Source organism: Chelonoidis abingdonii, chromosome 2 (assembly GCF_003597395.2).
Source record: "Chelonoidis abingdonii isolate Lonesome George chromosome 2, CheloAbing_2.0, whole genome shotgun sequence".
Lineage (NCBI taxonomy): Eukaryota > Metazoa > Chordata > Testudines > Testudinidae > Chelonoidis > Chelonoidis abingdonii.
Window position 1 is genome coordinate 212,351,851 of NC_133770.1, and position 19,931 is coordinate 212,371,781.

The window sequence follows — 19,931 nt, forward strand, 5'->3', positions numbered from 1 at the left end:
TGAGAGCTTCCTTTCTAGGCCTCAGGAGGAAAAGAGATGATCTCGAGAGAGAGCAAAGATCTTTGCTCTATCAGCCAAAGAAGGAGAAGAACAAATTTCCTAGCTTTTGAAGATTGTGAAAGGCACCCAGCCTAGTATGCCCCTTCTCTTTAAGAGACATTGAAGATGCACTAGCCAGAAAAGAGGATGAGTGAGTGCCTCATGGAGTGGGTGAAGTTAAGCTGGGAGGGAGGAAGAGTGAGAGAGAGAGCTGAGTGTGCATGCAGAGGTGGACCATGAGAAGGAAGGAGGAAGGCTGGGGTAAATACATAATTTAAAAAAAAATAGTGAACAGAAATATGTAAGGTTGAATAGAAAACAGTTACAATAAAATACACCTGTTGTCCGATTTTACGTAGATAAAAACTCTCGCTGTCTTTCCCATCTTGGAATGTTCCTAGTCCATTCCTGCCAGAGATGACTTTTTTTTATCCTGGACTCATGAAGACCCTTCTGAAGAACACTTCACAGAGTATGGGACGTACTAAACTGCATGTACGATAGTTAAAAAAAAAAAAAAAAAAAAAAATGTTTGGAGGCTATATCCCTGGAAACATCCTTCCTGGGCTGCATTCCTCAGCCCCATCATTGCAAAGTACTTCTGTCTTTTGGGAGCTGTTCAGAAGTGTTTGCATGGGCTGCTAGCATCTGCCAGTATGTGTGCAGCAAACCAGCATTCAAAGTTTTCTCCAAGATTTAGATGAATTATTAGTTTCGTATGAAGGTTGTAATTTAATTTTCTGTGTGGAAATGACATAAGAATGTGATAGAAGTTCACAGGTGAATCATTTCTCTTCAGTGAGTAACAAATAGCATTTGTTTCTTATTTCCAGTCTAACATAGCTGCTTAGCATGATATGAGATATAGCTTTTTACGTAAACTAATTCAGATTATGTGATATAAAGGATAATATGGCATAGGTTAATATTACTTCCTTCCTCCTCCTCTTTCCTTCTCTGTAGCTCATGGAAATCAAGGTTCTGCTTCTCCTTTAGGTTAAACCAGCATGCTGTTCAGAAATCTAAACTACTTGGTCAGTTTTTAGTGCTGTACTGTTTCACCCCGCATTAATGATTGGTTTTTGATTTTGATTTTTTTTCGTGAAAAAAGTCTTTTGAGAAGCTTTATTTGAAATGACTGCATTTTTAAAAAATGAATGCTGACAAAAAGATATCAGAAATGCTACACAGATGATACGTAATGAAGACTACTGAGGCTAGGGGGGAAATCTGTGATTTAAACATATTAGTGACAATCCCTCCCTTCTCCCCACGAAATGGATGCCAACAGTGCTTATCATTCATTAATTTGGATCCTTCTAATTCTAATATGCTTCAAGCAACTAGTGACCTGACTGCTGTGCATGTATCTCCAAGCACAAATTGCCCTTCTGTGTTTGTTTTATTTTATTTATAATATCCAAACAGTCTTCCCCCCCCCCCCAGGTCATCTAAGAGACAAGAAATCTGAAATGCTTTCTTATGAGTGTATTAGGATCTGCCAGGTTTAAAATACATTAATTTGCATAGATAGACTTAGTAGGGTGGGGAACAGAGGTCTTTTGGCATTCATTCAGATTTTTTCATGAACATTGTTATGTAATGCAAATCTGAATATAACATTCAGCATTGCATGCAATTACAGGATCAGGGCTAGTGTAAATTTTCACATGTGCTAGTAATCTTATGGGTGTGAGCAATCCCATTCGATTAGGAACTGCTTACATGCATAAAGTTATTCCTGTGCAGGATTTAGGCACATAGTTGTATTTATTTGTTAATCTGATATTTCTTTTGGAATCATTAATAAGTATTTAGGTTTATAGATTATTGAACATTTAAGATCTAAATACTGAGCAAAGCCATATTCTGTTTGGTTTACTCACATATATAGTCCACGGTCCTGAACACTATTTTTGCCATCCTGTTTTTGAGGTCGTGGGCATATATGACTGTCAGATTTTAATTCTGAATAATAAAAATAAGAGAGAAAAGCTGTTTCTTGCTTCTCAGATGTTATGCATGTGTTATATTAAGAATGTCATTTTGTGTAATGCAGTGCAGCTATATACAATGCATTTGATTTGCATTAAGTTATATTGTGACAGAGATTCAAAAAATTCCTTTGTTCCTCTACCCATGGCTGAAGTCATAGCTATTTTTTCTTATATTCCTGACCTACTAATATGGCAAAGCATTTCATTCAGATGTTAAATCATGGTAAGCTCTTTAACAGCTTACTAACAGTTCAAAATAATGCATAATGCATGCATTATGAGTGTAGTGTATGTATACACACACATCTGAAAAATAATGTGTGTATGTATGTCTCTACAACCCAGACCTTTAAAGTAGGCATGTAACACTTTTATTTAAGTATATATGCATGTTTTTGGATACCTGAAATATATTTTCATGTTTTCAGCAAAATAATGTTTTTACTAACCCAGCTTCTAATTTTACTCAGATCTGCAGAACAAGCTATTTCAGACTTTATCTCTTAAATTATATTTGCTTTTAGCATCAGTGAATGAAAACCATGAAATGTACATGAAGGATTCTATGTCTGCTGCAGAGGTTGGTACTGGCCAGTACGCCACAACAAAGGGCATCTCTCAAACCAACTTGATAACCACTGTGACTCCAGAGAAAAAAGCAGAGGAAGAAAGAGATGAGGAAGAGGGCAAAAAAAAAGGAGAGGAAATCACTCCAGTCTCTGCAATACGCCATGACACGAAGGTAATGTTTTCAGGTTTACTGTTTAACTCTCCCAGCTGTGAAGTACTTGGAGCACCACAGTAATTATTAGAGAGAGAAGCAAAATTCAGTAAGGATAAGAAGAAGGATAATGTGTATTAAACGCATAACAAGAAAACTTTGTATGGTGCTATGTACTCTCTGAGAGTGAGTAGGTGGTGTGTTTAAAGTTAATTCATGCTTTCTGCTACTTGGTTTAGAAACAGTTTGATTTAGCAGTCAGTGTTATATGGCTTTCAACAGGGAAAATCTAAAAGAAGTGGTATTTACATACTACACTTTTGCACTTTTTTGTTTTTGTTTTAATTTATTTATTTATTGTTATTATTCATTTTTCAATGGACAACAATATTTTTCAGGGGTTTTTTGCACAGTTTAGCATTTGAAGAATCACTTGATCTTTTTCTGGTCACATTCCATATCTCAGCACATACTTAATGGGCATATATTCTCTACACCTAACTGTTTGGTGCTAGTTTACTGTAGCTTGTTTCTTTCTGGTTTAGTAGGGTGTTGGCTTCCCTTTTATGTAGTTTTGCATTGAAAAGCCTATTTTTACTGGCATTTCTCTATTCCTTAGTCATGTGGTATAGATTTCTGTCATTCACTACATCCCATCCTCCTCTCCCAATAACTCTGGAATTCAGCTTGCTCTATTCTTGATAAAAAGTAAATCAAACAGAGCAGATGCTGAACTTCAGAGATTAGCACTGAAGAAAAAGCAGATAGAATCAGGAAATATGCAGCCAAACAATCTTCCTGTTCTCCTACATCAGAAAAAAATAGTGTGTGAAATATTTGTATCTAAGATATAATGCAAAGGGACATTTCTTGAACTTTGATACTCCATATTAAAAAGCACATTTTCAAAAAGGGTGAGGACCAGCCTGCTTAGAAGCACAAAATTGCACCTCCACATTTTATACCCACAAATGAATTATGGATACAAATCTCAGAGCTTGCACTTCTCACTACCTGAGATATGCCTGCAATGAGGTAAGTAATTGGAGGTTCAAGTTCCTAAACAGACACCTGCAATTAAGTCACAGGTGCAAAAATTCAGGGAAAAAATGTACACATGCAAATTGTACCCCAAAACAGAGACCACCCTTTAGAGCTTTCTTTAAAAAATAATACCTTTCTAATTTTTAAGAAGGATTGTGAATGGAAAAGACTAAATTGAAATACCAATATATGGGGTGGGGGAGAAAATATCCACTGGAAATAAATGCTGTCCCTATGGGATTGTTAACTTAGGTCAAGCAGGAAGGTGAGCTGCAGTTCAAAGGAGACATAGCTGGAAATTGCTAATGAGACCTTCAGAAGGACTTTGTGAAGTTACTTACCCACCCCCAGAATACATCATTTATTTTTCAAAAATAAAAATTGTATTTAAGTAATCAATTAAGAGGGCTGCAATTTTAAAATATTATTAAAGACCCAGTTCGGTTTGTATTGAGGACCATAGGAGTTTTGCTATTGACCTAAATGGGAATATGGTTCAGGCCTTAAGAAGCAACTGAACCAATTTTCAATTTGATTCTTATTCAAAGAAATCTAAACTTTTGTATATAGTTTTTCAGCTTTTCTGATAAGGAATTTTACAGTTTGAATTAAGCCTTGCAGGTCTAACTAGTATATCAGGAGAAATTCTAAATGTTAATTCTCCAAGCATATAAATAAATTCATTAAAATATTACTCTCAGAAGAAGAATTTACAAATTTTGACTTTTGGCTTCATATTGTAAAGATATGTTTGTGTGCATATATCACATATAATAAAGTAATTTCATCCAGATTTAATCTGTGGACACTTCAGAGCAGGTATAGGATTGAACATAGCACTTGAACATAAAATTATTGGCAGATAGTTAAAAAAGGAATCCATTTTGAATAATGTTTAAAATTGATGTTATATTAAATATAAGTATCTAAAATTTATAAAATGCTTTTCACTTGTTTATTTTTTTTATGAAATTGGGTGCATTATTACCTAAAGGCTAAAGGAAAATAATGGGAAAAATCAGTAATTTTTTAATGTAAATGTTCATCTTAAGGGGACCAGCTCCTGCGACTAACATACATAGTTAGGTTTACATACAGTAACCAGTGATAGTAGGATATGGCATTGAGGCCCCTTCTCTTGCAATTGGCTCACATGGAGCTGGTTTTGAGATCCGGGTGTAAGACTGTAAATGCATGTGAAATGTAGAAAACTGGTCTAGGAACACAGTAATAATGGGCGCAGTTCAAGTTGTCTCAGTTGAGTAATAGAGCTGGTTCTGTTTCATTTATTCACAGTGGGCCATATTGAATTTGACCCAGTGTGTCTAAAAATAAATAAACATTATAAATCCAGTGGCCTTTTTTTTTTTTAAGAATGCCAGTGAGAGGCTACGAGGGAATGTGATAGTTTCACAGCGCACTGATAGAGTGCATTCCCTCGTGGCAACTCACACCATTGTCTTGTTTTATTTGTTTAAATTTTAAATATTGGGTTGAATGCCCTTCTAACATTCTTGCATCTCAGTGAAAGAGTAGTAAATCCTGCCTGTTCTTCATAGGTAGAGCGAACTTTCTAGCAAGAGTATTGGCTGCATTTTTTTGCTTGTGCATAAAGGGTAAAAAAAATTAGTCTTCTAGCGCAAAACCAGAGGGATTTGGCTTTGTATGTAATTCAGCCCTTACCCACAAGGCTCATGTAGTTAGAACCCTAGCCCATAGACTGCAATAGTATTCCCTTGCACAGCCAATGGGGGGCTATTGGGGACATTGCATCTGCATAGCCAAGGATCCTGTGTCCCCTCCTCCAGTCTGCTCCCAAACCTCCTGTACGTAGTGGCCCGTTTGGGACCAATGCAATTGCTTTTTCCAAGGGATGCAGAAGTCACACTATGTACTTGTGCAGCCCTTGATGAGGAGGGCCATTCCTGGGCCTTCTGAAAAGTTGTTTACAACTATTATTTTATTATTAGGCAAGGCTTCTTTCCATGTGGCCAAATTGATTATGGGTTTGATGACCCTAATCACAAAACAGAAGTGGGACCAGAAATTTAAATATACTGAGCAGATCTTTACCTGTTGTAAAGCTAGCTGAGGATCTGTCCCACTGTGTTCATCTACTGAGTATGATTTTTCTGCTGAGTTACCCGTCCATGAAACTGGCAATGGCTGAGCTAGTAATTTTTCCCAAAACCAGAGTAAGTTTTCACTTTTGATCATCTTTAATTTTGGGACATTTTATTCTGTCCGATATTCTGTAGAGGAGACTTGGGAAAAGACTATTGAAAGCCTTGATTTTTCAGTCATTTTGGGAGAGATTTTCAAAATCTCAGATGACAGACATCTAAATACATTTTGTGCTTTTGAAAATCTCCCACTTTGTGCCTAGTCCTTGCCCATGCTAATTTCCCACTGACTTGACTGAGTAAGGACTGCAGGTCATGTTGTCATAAGCAGAATAGTTATTAGAAGTTCTTTTCCTTACTTCAATGCCTTTTTTGGTTTAGGGATTTTTGTCTTTATTTTTTGGAGGGTGCGGGGGTGATTGTTATCCATGTACTTCATGTTTGAAAGTACTTATGATAGATAGGAATCCACAGCATCTGGAGATGCACATAGACAAGGTTCCTTTAAAGGACTTTTATTTAAATCGTGTACTACAGTATGACTGGACAGACAAATGTTGAATGAAGAAGTTGCTTTTGTAAGCTGCAACCCTCCATCACTAATAATTGGCATGCAGTGTGAGAATTGGTCTCATTTAACTCAGTGAAAAGCTTTGGTGTTAAAATTCTGTTTTGTAAGTTTTGTATATATAAACACAGAAGAAAATTAACTAATTACAGTTTTCTTTTTGTCCTTTTGCTTCTGCACCTTGTTTGCTGCTCTTTCTCTTCCATCAGTCATCTTTGCTTGGCACTGATTCATTTCATTCCTCATCAACCTCACAGTCTGGTCCCCCTGTATCTTCAACAAAGCTTCGTAGGAGATGTAAGGAGAATGCTCAAAACCCATTAAGTTATGAGTCATCTAAAGACATTATGCAAATACGCGGTGAGTCTGACTTAGACTCTGATAGAAAAGGAAGAGTTTGCTCTGCTGAACAAGACATGGCTTTCAGCTATAAACAAAAAGCTGGTAACGGCGGAACACTGTTTTCCTTCTCCTTGCAACTTCCAGAGTCATTTCCTGCTCTCCTGGATGATGATGGCTATCTTTCCTTCCCTAACCTCTCTGAAACCAACTTCCTGCCTGAAAGTGTGCAGCATTACCTTCCCATCCGATCACCATCCCTCGTGCCTTGTTTCCTTTTCATATTTTTCTTTCTGCTATCTGCCTCGTTCTCAGTGCCATATGCTCTCACTCTCTCCTTTCCCCTGGCTATGTGCCTCTGCTACCTGGAGCCCAAGGCGGCCTCCTTGAGTGCCTCACTTGACAATGACCTGAGTGACAGTTCAGAGGAAGAGGTGTGTACCTCGGCATAGAACACACTTCTGTTTTGTGTTCAGTGCTTCAGTCCTAAACAGTGTTAGAATGCTGCAATAGTCCTACTTTCAGAACCTCATTTCTGTCTGTGCTGATATGTAAGAGTTTTTTATGTTGGGAGTGCAGCTTGGGTCCCAGGGTTAGGCACAACACTGTGAATGAGATAGCAGCTTGGTTCAAACTTTTATCAGTTGTTGTGCAGTGAATTACACTTACAATTTGCCACAACTCAACTCTAAAGAACAATATCTGAACTCTTTCTTCCAATCAGGTTTTTTCATCCAGTTAATACTAGTTTTTACTAAGGACAGTTTAGATGAGTTATTTAAATAACGAGTAGTTAAGTACAATTGCATGCATAATTAGATATCAAACAACTAATAATTGACACTATCCCAAATTTTGGGGGTGCTCAGAATCCAAACTAGTCAGAATTTTGAAAAGGGGCTTTAATTTTGTAACAGGCCAAGCAAAATCCCCAGTTCCTAATATCCCAAACTTTGAATGTCAAAATCTGGATCTGGTCTTTGTGGTTTGATCCTGTCTGTACTTTAGATTCAGCTAGTATCCCATTCAGTGCAGCATTCCACTGAAAATTTGCATTGATACGTTTTTCAATTGCAACTGCAGCATGTCCTAGTTACCACTTGCTGCCTTGAATTAGCACTACCAAAATTAATGCTTTCTGTCAGTAAACTGGATGGCTTATAACGAAATACAGCTAAAGCAATTTGCCTGGCAACAAGATCTGTAATTCTGGTGAGAAATTTGGATGTAATTACATAGAAGAGGAAGAAAGGGAATCTATTTGATTGTATAAGAGATACTGAGTAATTGGTATCTATTTTACTCCTGACCCTTTCTGTGCTGACAGAGTTAAAAGCATGGGGTCAGATTTTTAGAATCTTTAGATGCACAACTACATGCCTGTTTTGTGCATACAATTGTACCATCCTTGCAGACACAAATCAATAATTGCATATATAAGTTACCAGTAGCCATTTGTACATGCAGTTATTAGTCTGACTTGCATTGTATGCACATTCTGTTCATCTAAAGATTTTTAAAATCTGCCCCATGAGTTTCAGCAACTTTTGGCCATAGGACTGTGATTCCCTTTTATGAAATGCCAGAGTTACATCCGTTTGCACCATAACATTTTCTTCAGATGTTTTTGATTCCAGTCTTTAAGAAGAAAACTGCAATTTAGGATGAAAGGCGTCCAAGATCCATTTTACTGTCTCATTTCATGTCTTCACTTTGAGATAACATTAAATTTCAACTTACAGACGATGATTATAATAAAAACATAATAAGATATTGTCTGTTATAGAAGCAGAGTGTGTAGCCAAAAATAATAATAAGGCAGTATTTTACATAATCCATTTGTTTATACTTCTTTCAGAAATGAGCACCTCTTTTGGTGTTAGACTTAATGGTCACAGGGAATATCATCATAACAATGTGTAAAATAAACTTGTCAATTTAGTCCTTTTGTGATAATGGTTACCCCAGAATCAGTACTTATATGGCAAATTACACAGACTTGTGCCTAATCCAGGGTGTATTTCTTGTTCAAAATATTGCATGAAAGTTAATACATTTTAAAGTTGAGCATGTCTGCATTACATTGGCAAAACAAATCACAGCAGTTATTGTCACAAATTAGAGGAGAAGCAACTGAAGCTTATCACAATATAGCTATCTTTTTTCTTTTGTATCCCCTAGCCTACCAGTAGTGTCAGCAGCTGCATATCATTCAGAGCATTACAGGTGGTCTATAATTTTAACCAGCCATTCTTTTAACTCTCTGTTACTAGTGAAATCTGCCTTGCTGAGCCTCTTAAACCCCCATTTCACTGCTTTTTAATGACTTCAAATCTTTGACAAGTAGTTCAATAACATCAGCTTTGTCTCTTGGTGTAGATTTTTTTATTAGTAGATTTGTCCATCATGGTTATATACTGATTTCTATATTTCATTTAGAATTTGTTTCATTAAGGAAGAAATAGGGGGAAAAAACCTCCCTGTATAAATGTGTACTTTTAGCTAACGGTAGTGTACCCAATGATGTGCATGACATATTTAAGAGCTACAATAAGTATCCTGCCCCTGCAGACTGTATTCTGATCAAACCTCTTCTTTAACCACATTCTATCCTGAGACGTGCATCGGTGTCAGGCTATTTCTCCAAGGGCAGAATTTGTCCCTTTATATTTCATTAGCTGCACGATTCACACCTTAGTGATTAAAATTCTTGATAGCCTTTTCTTTCCAAATCGTAATTGTTGTAATAACAATCTGTGCCAAAATTTAGTATTACAGTGTCTTGGCCCCAGAACATTTTTTATTTTTTTTAAAAAATACTTGGACTCGTCTATTCAGATGTTTTTAAGTTACAAGTGTAAATTGGATTTTAGTTGTACTTTTTTAACACAAAAACAGTTTTGCTTATAGAATTGTAATGATGTCTGATCTTTTAGTATAAAAAATGAATGACTGCTTTACTAGCAGCTCCTTTTACAGAATCTTTTTATAACACTGTGTTTATAATCAATGTATTTTGATTTATGATTTATTCTGGCACTAAACTTTCATACAAAAAAAGTAGCCTGTCCAGTCAAACGCACTTACTAGAAAATTGTATATACTATTTTGTATGTACCCAGTAGACCAAAATAACTTAATCCATTCTGGCTAGCATATGAATAATGCACATTCTGTACCCTTGATTCAAAACAAGGAGTGATAGCCAAAGGCAGTGAAGGAAGTATCCAAAGTGTCTTTAAGGTAACATTAAAATTGTCACAAACTGACAGAAGGTAGGAAATTCAAAGTTGAGTGTGACCTTCCATCTATACCTTCAACTGTGTTGCCTTTTTTCTCTCTCTTCATCTTGATGAGACTTAAGGATGAAGAGTATTGTCTTAACTATAAATTACCTGACTTTTATTACTTTATATGTAGTCTTATGACCATTTATGATCCTTGGTCAGTTGAAGAACTCTCATTGATTTCAGTGAAAGTTGTGCATGCACATCAAGGGCAGGTGACTTAATGGTACTTAATGATATTTAATTTTTGCTTTTAAAGTTGTTATTTTGATGATCTGCAAGTCTATTAACCATTTTAACAACCACCTCTTTAGAAGTTATCTAAATTTGACTCTAGACGTGTTAAATTATTGACACTCATATTGTCTATTCCAAGATGTACTTGACCGTGTCAATGTTCTACGTGTGCAGCCTAAAAAGTAGGGGTACATTAGGCTGCATAATGCTGTGCTTTGTTTCATTTTTACCACTTGTACTTGGGTTTGGTTTGAGGTGTTTCTTTTTTGGGGAGAGGGAGGGTCGGTATTTTTAATTGGAATGAAAAGTGTTTAAAATTGTATTCTTTTTTTAAATGGTAAGTATGTTCCTTTTTAATATTGGAAAGAATATCAGCAGCTCTATCTTAGCACTAAGAATTGTGGGGTGAGCCATACAAATGACATAGGTGGACTGTAGATGACTATATACTACTTTGAACTCCTTGGTAATGCAGACAGCCTCATAATGTTTAAATGTGGGGACAATAATAAAATCTGTACAGATGAGGGGCTGAAAGTCAGGTGACTGTTAAAGTAGCTTTTTTATTTTATTTTTTAATTGTCCTCTTTTCCCCCTCTAACTACAAAACCAAACACCACTGTAACTATGTATACTAGCATAAACAATTGATTAACAGGACTGTATTTTTGTGTTGTGGGGGAAAAGTTTGTTAATCATATATATTTTTACAAGGTTTTAGTTCTTTGAAAAGCCACCTGGCTTTCTTAAGAGGGAAAACCTGTGATTCAAATAACATTTTTTCAGATAAGCTTTTGTTTGGCTAATAAAGCTGTTATGGTAAAGCCATATACTGTGTACGTTATGCCTTGAGTCTTCCTCTGAGTCTGTTCTGTTTTATTAAATATAGCATTTTTTTTTTGCTGCTTTAAATTATATATGGTTTAAAAAGCCACACCACAGGGATGTAGATTTAGCAATTCAAGCTGTGACCTGCATTTACTGACAATATGGGTTTGTTCTTTATTCCTGCTTACCTCTTGGAACCTGGTTACTTGTGCAACAAAATAGACGGACAGTGAACAGACGGATACTGCAGCTGATGGTGAAACTACTCCCACAGAGGTTTGTACAGTCACCAGCATATAGTTACCAAAGAATGTAGCATATAGCTTCACCTCTCTCAGATCCTGTATATTAGCTCTATTCTGTGCCTCTGTTGCTGCAGTTTAGATACCTTTCTGTATATGTGTGTGTTGAAAAGTTTATTTGATTCCTTAAGTTTCAAACATCCATTCTAGAGTCATTTTATTTTGGGTTTCTGTTTGGCAATTTGGCTAAACTGCTTTGTGTATTGTGTAGGTAACAGATGGTGGTAAAATAACTTGAACAAATGCTGTTTCCCTGGGCTGTAATGCTGACTGAGGTTGTGTTATCTTGTTTTTAAGACGAACATGTTAAGGAGAATTAAATGTATAAAAAGGGAGAACAGAAAGATATTCAAAAGTTTCTGCTGGGAGAATTTTTCTCCTCCTGGAATGTACTCAAGTTTCCTCAATCATATCTGAAACTGTGCCTTGAATTCTGTTTAACATGTAACACTTATAATACATGTATTGTTACATGTATTATTTTCAGAGGATGAAAACAAATAGCTTAGCCCTCTTCCTCAAATAAACAAACAAACAAACAAAACCCTAAAAACATATGCAATATAGTATATATACTGAATACACAAAATTCAGCCCCATTACAACTCCAGTGAAGAGGGTGTAACTTCTATGGCGTTAATGGAGTTGCAGCTGCATACAGCAGGGCTGAATTTGATACAATATGAGGTAAAGCCTCACAGTGTTATCACATACATTATTAAAGGGTTTCAAAATGATCCAACCACTATTTCAAATTATAATTAAAATCACCATCAGGGAAATATTCTGTATGCAGCATATCAATGGCAATCAGATCTTGCTTGTAAATACAGTAAACTTGAATTAAGTGATAATGGGAATGTCAAATACAGAATTTGCAGTTATTTGAATAATTAAGAGTAAATTTAAAAATATCAACAAGAAAATAGTGGCCCAAAAATCAGCAGAACCTATTATGAAACGGACATTATGAATGTTGATGCCAGTAGAAAAAATAGAATTTTGTATTGTGTTTCTCATCTAAAATTTTAACATTTAAGATAAATTTTCACAAGTAGAGATTTTGGAACCCTGAACTTTTGTGTTCCCAACATCGTGTCTTGTTAGGGACCGATGTTTCAGAAAGTGTTGAGTACCTGACAGCTAGTAAGGGCCTGATTTTCAAATGTCTCAAGTTGGACACTCACAAACTGAAGCAACCGAAATCATCAGTCACTTCAGAAAATTTAGGATCCCAATGAGTAGGTGCCATTCCAGAGTGCAGTTCCTGTAAGTGGATCCAGAGACAATGTATACATAATATAGCTAAAGTGTGTATATAAAAACACTCACAGAGGCAGAGAGCAAATGAATAAAATTAGTGAAATAGCATTTTATGGAATTAGATGATGTTCCAGCTTTGTATGCAGCATTGTGCACTGTCACCTTGCTTCGAAGTTTGTAGGAGCCTGCTAGTAGACCGTTATTTATAACTTTTAAACTCTTGGAGTCATGTAGATCTGAAGCTCTTACTATTAGCATTAAAGTATAATACAATATTACATCTCAGTAGGAAATCTGAATGCTGGCTCATAAATGGATAGAGGATCTGTGAATATTTGAGCACACAGACATACAGAAAAATGAAGTTTTAATATCCTTTTTTCACATTTAGCAAGTTTAAAAGAAGGCTCTTGTATGAGATATGAGAACCATGCAAGGTTGGGTTGATAAATGTGTCCACCCATTTCTCCAGCACTCTCAGTGGAAAGTTAGCATTATAAAATAGACAGATCAGCTTTTCTCACCTTACATTGATTTGTGTTGGTAAGGTTTTGTTTTCAAATCTTTCCTATGCTGGCAGTCGGATCAAGAGGAAGATGGAGATCTCAAGGCACAGGTACAGAATGGAAGGCCATGTGCGTTACTGAATTGTGGATGTCCGCAGTGTTCATATCTCTCAGCATGCCATTTGCCAAGTCTTTGTGAAGCAATGAATAGAACTGCATTTTGTATCCTTTGAATATTGTGTCCCTTACCTTTCCCTTTCTTTTCACTTCTTTCAGAATAGTCTGATTAAGCGAATAAAGGGTGAAAATGTGTATGTCAAACATAGTAATCTTATGTTAGAGGTTGGTATTGGTATATACCAGTGCATGTACTGTACATGTGTGTTGGTTTTAGTGGTAAACCTGTGGATCTGCACTATGATGCATGAACTGTGTACTCCCACCTGCTAATAAATTAAATGGCTATTTTTTCTCAGATTATGATGGCTTTCTCTACCTTGTTCCATAAATATATGTGTATACATGTTCAAAGTTTCTTGATCAAGTATAGCTTATAGTGTATATGGGTAAACTTAGCAGTATTTTATTGCTCACATGAACTAGATTTTCTGTGGAGTTATCCTTCAAAATATCACATTTTCACAAGTGTTGTGTTAGTGCTGTGATCCCTGATCCCCTGAAATACTTACTATCTTCTTCACTAACCAATTTACACATTTTGATTTTTACATTTTGGCAGCTTAGGTGAATGTTACAAAATGCCCTTGTTTTTATATTATCCAGGAGCTAGACAAAAATCAAGACCTGATGAAACACCAAACCAATATAAGTGAACTGAAACGAACTTTCTTGGAAACCTCTACAGACACTACAGTGTCTAACGAATGGGAGAAGAGGCTTTCGACATCTCCAGTTCGGCTTGCTACAAGACAGGAGGAAGCTCCTATGATTGAACCACTTGTGCCTGAAGAGGTCAGTGCCTTTTCATCAGACTCAGAATCATAGAAATGTAGGGCTGGAAGGGGCCATGAGAAGTCGTCAAGTCCAGCCCTCTGTGCTGGAGCACAACTAAGTAAACCCAGACCGTCTTTGATAGATGTTTGTCCAACCTGTTCTTTAAAACCTCCAATGATGGGGAATCCACAGCCTCCCTTGGAAGCCAGAACTTAACTGCCCTTAGAGTTAGAAATGATCTAATCTTCCCGTACTGCAAATAAAGTCCATTACTTTTTGTCCTGCCTTCAGTGCACGTGGAGAAGAATTGATCAGTCTTTTTTATAACAATCTTTTAATATATTTGAAGACTATTAGCAGGTTCCACTCTCCCTCAGTCTTCTTTTCTCAAGACTAAACATTCCCAGTTCTTTAACCTTTCCTTGTAGGTCAGGTTTTCTAAACCTTTATCATTTTTGTGGACTCTCTCCAATTTGTCCACATCTTTCTTAAAGTGTGGCGTCCTGAATTGGACACAGTACTCCAACTGAGGCCTCACCAGTACCAAGTAGAGCAGGAAATTATCTTCTTTGTCTTCCATACACACTCCTGTTACTATATCTGTCAATTGCTCTTGGTGCAGTATCTCTAGGGGTCCCAGCTTTTTCCTAACTAGTCCCGTTAAATTTATTGCAATTAGACCAGTCCATACATTCTTAACTTAAATTGAGTCTACCAGCCATTAAACTCCAAGGCCTACAGTCTCTTTTTGTCAGTTTCTCAGAGGCCACCTGTTGCCCCTCTTCTATCCCAGACCTTTCTACCCCCTTTCTCTCTGTTCTCCATCCTATATAGCTGGGCTCATTTTCTTTATTGGTCCAATCTGTGGGTGCGTGTTTCCATGATTGGCAGTTTTAGCAACTGTGCTGGGGTATGGTCAGCCTGATTGCCTATAAGCAGGAAAGACTCTCCTCTGCCTTCTGCCTATGCTCAGTATGGGGTTTGCAAACCCCATTACATAACCCCAGAATGATTATTAGGCTTTTTTGCAACTGCATCACATTGGTGACTCATATTCAATTTGTAATGCACTGTAACCCCGAGATCCTTTGCAGCAGGACTACCCTCTCTCCAGTTATTCCCTATTTTGTAGTTGTGCATGTGATTTTTTCCTTCTGAAATGAAGTACTTTGCACTTAACGTTTGTTGAATTTCATCTTGTTGAATTCAGACCAATTCTCCAATTTGTCAGGGTTGTTATGAATTCTAATCCTGCCCTCCAAAGTGCTTGCAACCCCTCCCAGTTTGATGTCATCTGCACATTTTATAAGCACAATCTTCATTCCATTATCCAAGTCATTTATGAAAATATTGAATAGTTTTGGACTTTGGACTGACCCATGCCATGCACCACTGGATACACATTCCCAGTTTGACAGTGAACCACTAATAACTACTCTCTGGGTACAGTTTTTCAACCAGTTGTGCACCCACTTTATAGTAATTTCATCTGGCCCACATTTCCCTAATTTGCTTATGAGAATGTAATTTCGGACTGTGTCACAAAAGCCTTACTAAAATCAAGATATAGCACATGTACTACTCCCCCCACCCCTCCTGCATCCAATAGGTCAGTAACCCTTTCAAAGAAGGAAATGAGGTTGGTTTGGCATGATTTGTTCTTGACAAATCCATGTTGGCTATTCTTTATCACCCTATTACCCTCTGTGTATTTTATTTGAGGTCACTTCCATTAGGTGCTAGGTGCTTACCAAGCACTTAAAGGCATTCTCTGTTCTGAGGAAATCGCAATCTAAAGGGGACAAGATACTTTCAAATCTCGGGGCGGAGGCTTTTGTTTGTCTGTTCTGTTTTAGCCCTTCTGCATAAGGCAGAAATCTTATCCCCTTATTGGTCCTTTTGGTCAGGTGCCAGCCAGCTTACTTGAGCTTCTTAACCCTTTACTGGTAAGAGGATTTTGTGCCTCTGGCCCCATAGGGAGGGACCCCATACCACTATATACAGAAAGGTGGTCACCCTACCCTTCATATTCATGACAGTGGGTCCTGCGTTTTTTGGCGGAATTGCTAACCTCGGAGGTTCACGGCAGCCATCAGTTTGGCCACTTCTGATAGAGGCTCAAACCTGCCGTTCACTCAGCTAATCTCATCACTGGCCAATGTGGGGGAAATGGAGAACAATCCCCGCAGTCTCTGTGTCCTACCTCATGGGTCAGGGACAGGCCAGATCCCTTTCCAAATTAGACCTTCCCTTCTGGTGTTGCTCACAGACCAGGTCAACTCCTCCTGTGTCCGATCAGGAGTTTGGGGGAACCCAGGCCCACGCTCTACACTGGGTTCCAGCCTAGGGCTCTATGGATACCAGATGTCTACAGTGTCCCCTGTATCAGCTGCGTGACAGCTACAACTCCCTGGGCTACTTCCCCATCGTCTCCCCCCAGAACTTTCTTTATCCTCGCTGCAGGATCTTCCTCCTGAAGCCTGATCACGCTTGAACTCTTCACTCTTCTAGCAGCACATCTTCTCGCTCCCTGCTCCTTGCACACCCCCTCACTAACTGGTGGAAGGTCCTTTTTAAACCAAGTGTCCTGATTAGTCTGTCTGCCATAATTGATTCTAGTAAGTTCTGAATTGGCTCCTGGTGTCTTAATTAGCTTGTCTGTCTTAATTGGTTCTAGCAGGTTCCTGATTGCTCTAGGGCAGCCCCTGCTTTTATCACTCAGGGAACAGAAAACTATTCATCCAGTGCTACCAGACTCCTATACCCTACTGGTCTGGGTCTGTCACAGACGGTAAAGGGAAAATATGGAGAAACTTGCACTTGTATGTTTGGAAACACTCCTCAGCTTCCAGTTATTTGAACACCTGAAGAGAGAAACACTCTCACTCAGAAAAGCCCTGGATCCCAAATATTACAAGGAACTGCTTGTACAGATCAGGGCAATGCATTCAGGGATTGTGAACAATCACAGACTTGTAAGGAAGCCTAAACCAGGAATTAGAAAGCAATGATTCTAAGGATCTTTCAACTTGTATCCAATATATGCAGTGCTTAGACACTGTGGTGATTGATATTCTACAGATGCCTAGGGAAGAGTCTCCTAAAAATGCAGCTACGTAGTAGGAATCCAGTTCCAGTATAGTAAAAAGGTATCATTCCTAAACACTGTATTTAAGCTGTGATTCAGAAAGTATAGAGCACAATTGGTAGTTTTAAGCTTGCAAATAATCTTATTGATTTATGTGGGGCTACTCAAATGTTTAAAACTATGCAGGTGCTTAAGTACCGTGCTGAACTTGGTGTGGCCTTACAAAGTAAATTATGTACAGTTCTGCAGTAAGTAGTAACCCCTTTTTCTAACAATGTGGTGCAGTAACTTCTCTGCCTTTACATTGCCTAAACTAACTCCTTTTTCCCAAAGAGAGATCACACTGTCTAACATCAGATAAAGTTTAATCCATATAAAGGTAACCAAGCAACATTAAATGTATTAAATCTCTGAATGCCTCTTCTATAAAACATAATTTCTTCATTGATGGTTTACATGAATATAAGAGCACAGATTGTGTCCCCTTTGGATTGAGAAAATCCTCAGAGTTTATACTTAGAATAGCAGCTAATGACACCTTCATGAATGGGGCAGTATCTTTATAGTCACAGTAATCTGTTACGTCAGTACATCAATGGTACCTGCAATTAGCAGGAATGCTCTTGCTGTCCTCCCCAAGGGATGAATCCCTATGAGCAGATGACAAAGCATTCATGATGGACAACTTTGGCTTTAGAAATCGCACTATACCAGAGTCTCAGTTTGGCAGGCTTCTGGGATACAGTGCAAGACTCATCTGTTTACCTTGGCTTTTTAAAATCAGTGGCTGGGAAAATATTTATTATCAATGGAAGAGGTGGTTATTGAAATGGCTTTTTTTCTTACTACTATTTGATAGAAATCGTTTTGGTTGTCATTTTGATAAATGTGCCCAAATACAACAGAGAGAGGCTTGGTAAAAATGTATAAGCAACTAAAAATCCCTTTGTTTTGAACGCAATGAGACTCTAGCCACCGTAACAAAATAAAAGCCCAAGCCCATGTGTAAGACAAAAAACCAGCAGTAGCAAACAAACTCCCCACAAAAACAGCCATTCCCCTCCCAACTACCTAAACTCTCTCAAAACCTACATGCCACCCAATTTCACCAACATTATGCACCTCAGTTCTCCCCAAAATCCACCCAAATAGATGAGGTTCAGCAAAATGCTCTAAAGATGCACAGATGTGAGGGCTCTTCTGGACCAATGGTGAGAGGGGGAATTCCAAAGACGAAGGGCCCTCACTAACCATGACATCTCAGCATCCTACCTCTCTTATAAACCAAAAGGATTCCTGCTCAAGTATTGCCCAAAGAGGTGGGTGTCTATCAGGCAGGTTCCAAGCAATTTATAGATCAAAATCAATACCTCAGATTCCATTTGGAAACCCACAGCCAGTGCAAAAATGGGAGGAGAAGATACAAGTGTACCCAGATTGACGAAGGTCAAGGAGTATTCAGATGCTGTGAGAATTGTCTCATGACAACAGTCTTCCCTCAGATAGTTTTTATTATTATTTCTCGGTCAGATAGGGTCAGATTACAATATTATTTCTCAGATAGAGTAGAATCTTTCTCTACTGTTAGCCCTACTGACTTTAACGGGGTTTTTCAACAGGAGTCAGGTTATCACAATCTGACCCATAATAAGTTTCATTCAGCTCAGCACTCCATTTCCCAGGTGTTACCCTAGTCTTCCCCAAATCAGTCCTTAAATTATTATTAACTTAAAATTTTTCTAGGCCCTCTACTGACCCCTTTGGTAACATCTGACACAGGAAACTGGGAGGTATTAATTTTTAGTATCACCTACTAATTTTTCAGAGGGGTAGCCATGTTAGTCTGGATCTATAAAAGCAGCAAAGAGTCCTGTGGCACCTTGTAGACTAACAGACTTACTGGAGCATGAGCTTTCGTGGGTGAATACCTACTTCGTCGGATGCACATCATCCGGATGCAAGCTCATGCTCCAGTACATCTGTTAGTCTATAAGGTACCACAGGACTCTTTGCTGCTTCTACTAATTTTTGTGATTTGTATTGTAAATTAAGTCATAATGGCCCCATTTACTTAGACTAAATACCACTGATCTCTCTAGTGCATTGACTGATACAAAATAACATAATTCTATGTGCTGGAAATGTATGGTGTTTAAATAAATTGCATGGTTCCTCTGGAACACGATATATTAATATGAGTTTTGATAACATCCAATTTCACTTTTTTTTTTTAAATAATGTAATCAATTCAAAGAAATACAGTCTACTTAAATCTCACTTAAGAATTGTTTAGTACAGTTAAAAGTAACACCTAGGATTACTGTAAGGAAATGTATAGTCCATTAGTCAGTTTCACACAACAATTGGCAAAAGACACATTTTAAAAAATAGGAAAATGTGATTTAAAAAACAAACACACACAGAGCTTTTGTCAGTGAGGTTCAGCCAGTAGTAGCTGTTTGTTTCCTGAAGCTCAGTGAGTTATCTTTCCATGCATAGTTTGTAAATGTTCCTTATTTTGTCTGTTTTTTCATTGTTAAAATTTGTATTCTTCTCAAGTGACTAAAACATGTAGAATACATGTCACGTTAACTGTTGAATGATTACCCTTTTATCACTTCAGCAATAATACTTG

The 19,931-nt window shown here is 37.6% G+C and overlaps 1 protein-coding gene across 4 annotated transcripts in view; it reads left to right on the forward strand.

The window, feature by feature from the left end:
- The window catches only part of EPB41L3 (erythrocyte membrane protein band 4.1 like 3), a 140,503-nt gene that overhangs the window by 107,645 nt on the left and 12,927 nt on the right, over nucleotides 1-19,931 (forward strand). For 2 of the 4 annotated variants that reach the window (XM_075062948.1, XM_075062947.1), the window contains exons 12-14: nucleotides 2,561-2,778; nucleotides 11,406-11,459; nucleotides 14,038-14,226. In XM_075062948.1, the coding sequence (XP_074919049.1) occupies nucleotides 2,561-2,778; nucleotides 11,406-11,459; nucleotides 14,038-14,226 (461 nt within the window). Of the gene's footprint in view, nucleotides 1-2,560; nucleotides 2,779-6,701; nucleotides 7,266-11,405; nucleotides 11,460-13,328; nucleotides 13,365-13,530; nucleotides 13,597-14,037; nucleotides 14,227-19,931 lie in introns of all 4 variants that reach the window. The other 2 variants (XM_032785956.2, XM_075062949.1) reach the window with 2 other exon arrangements.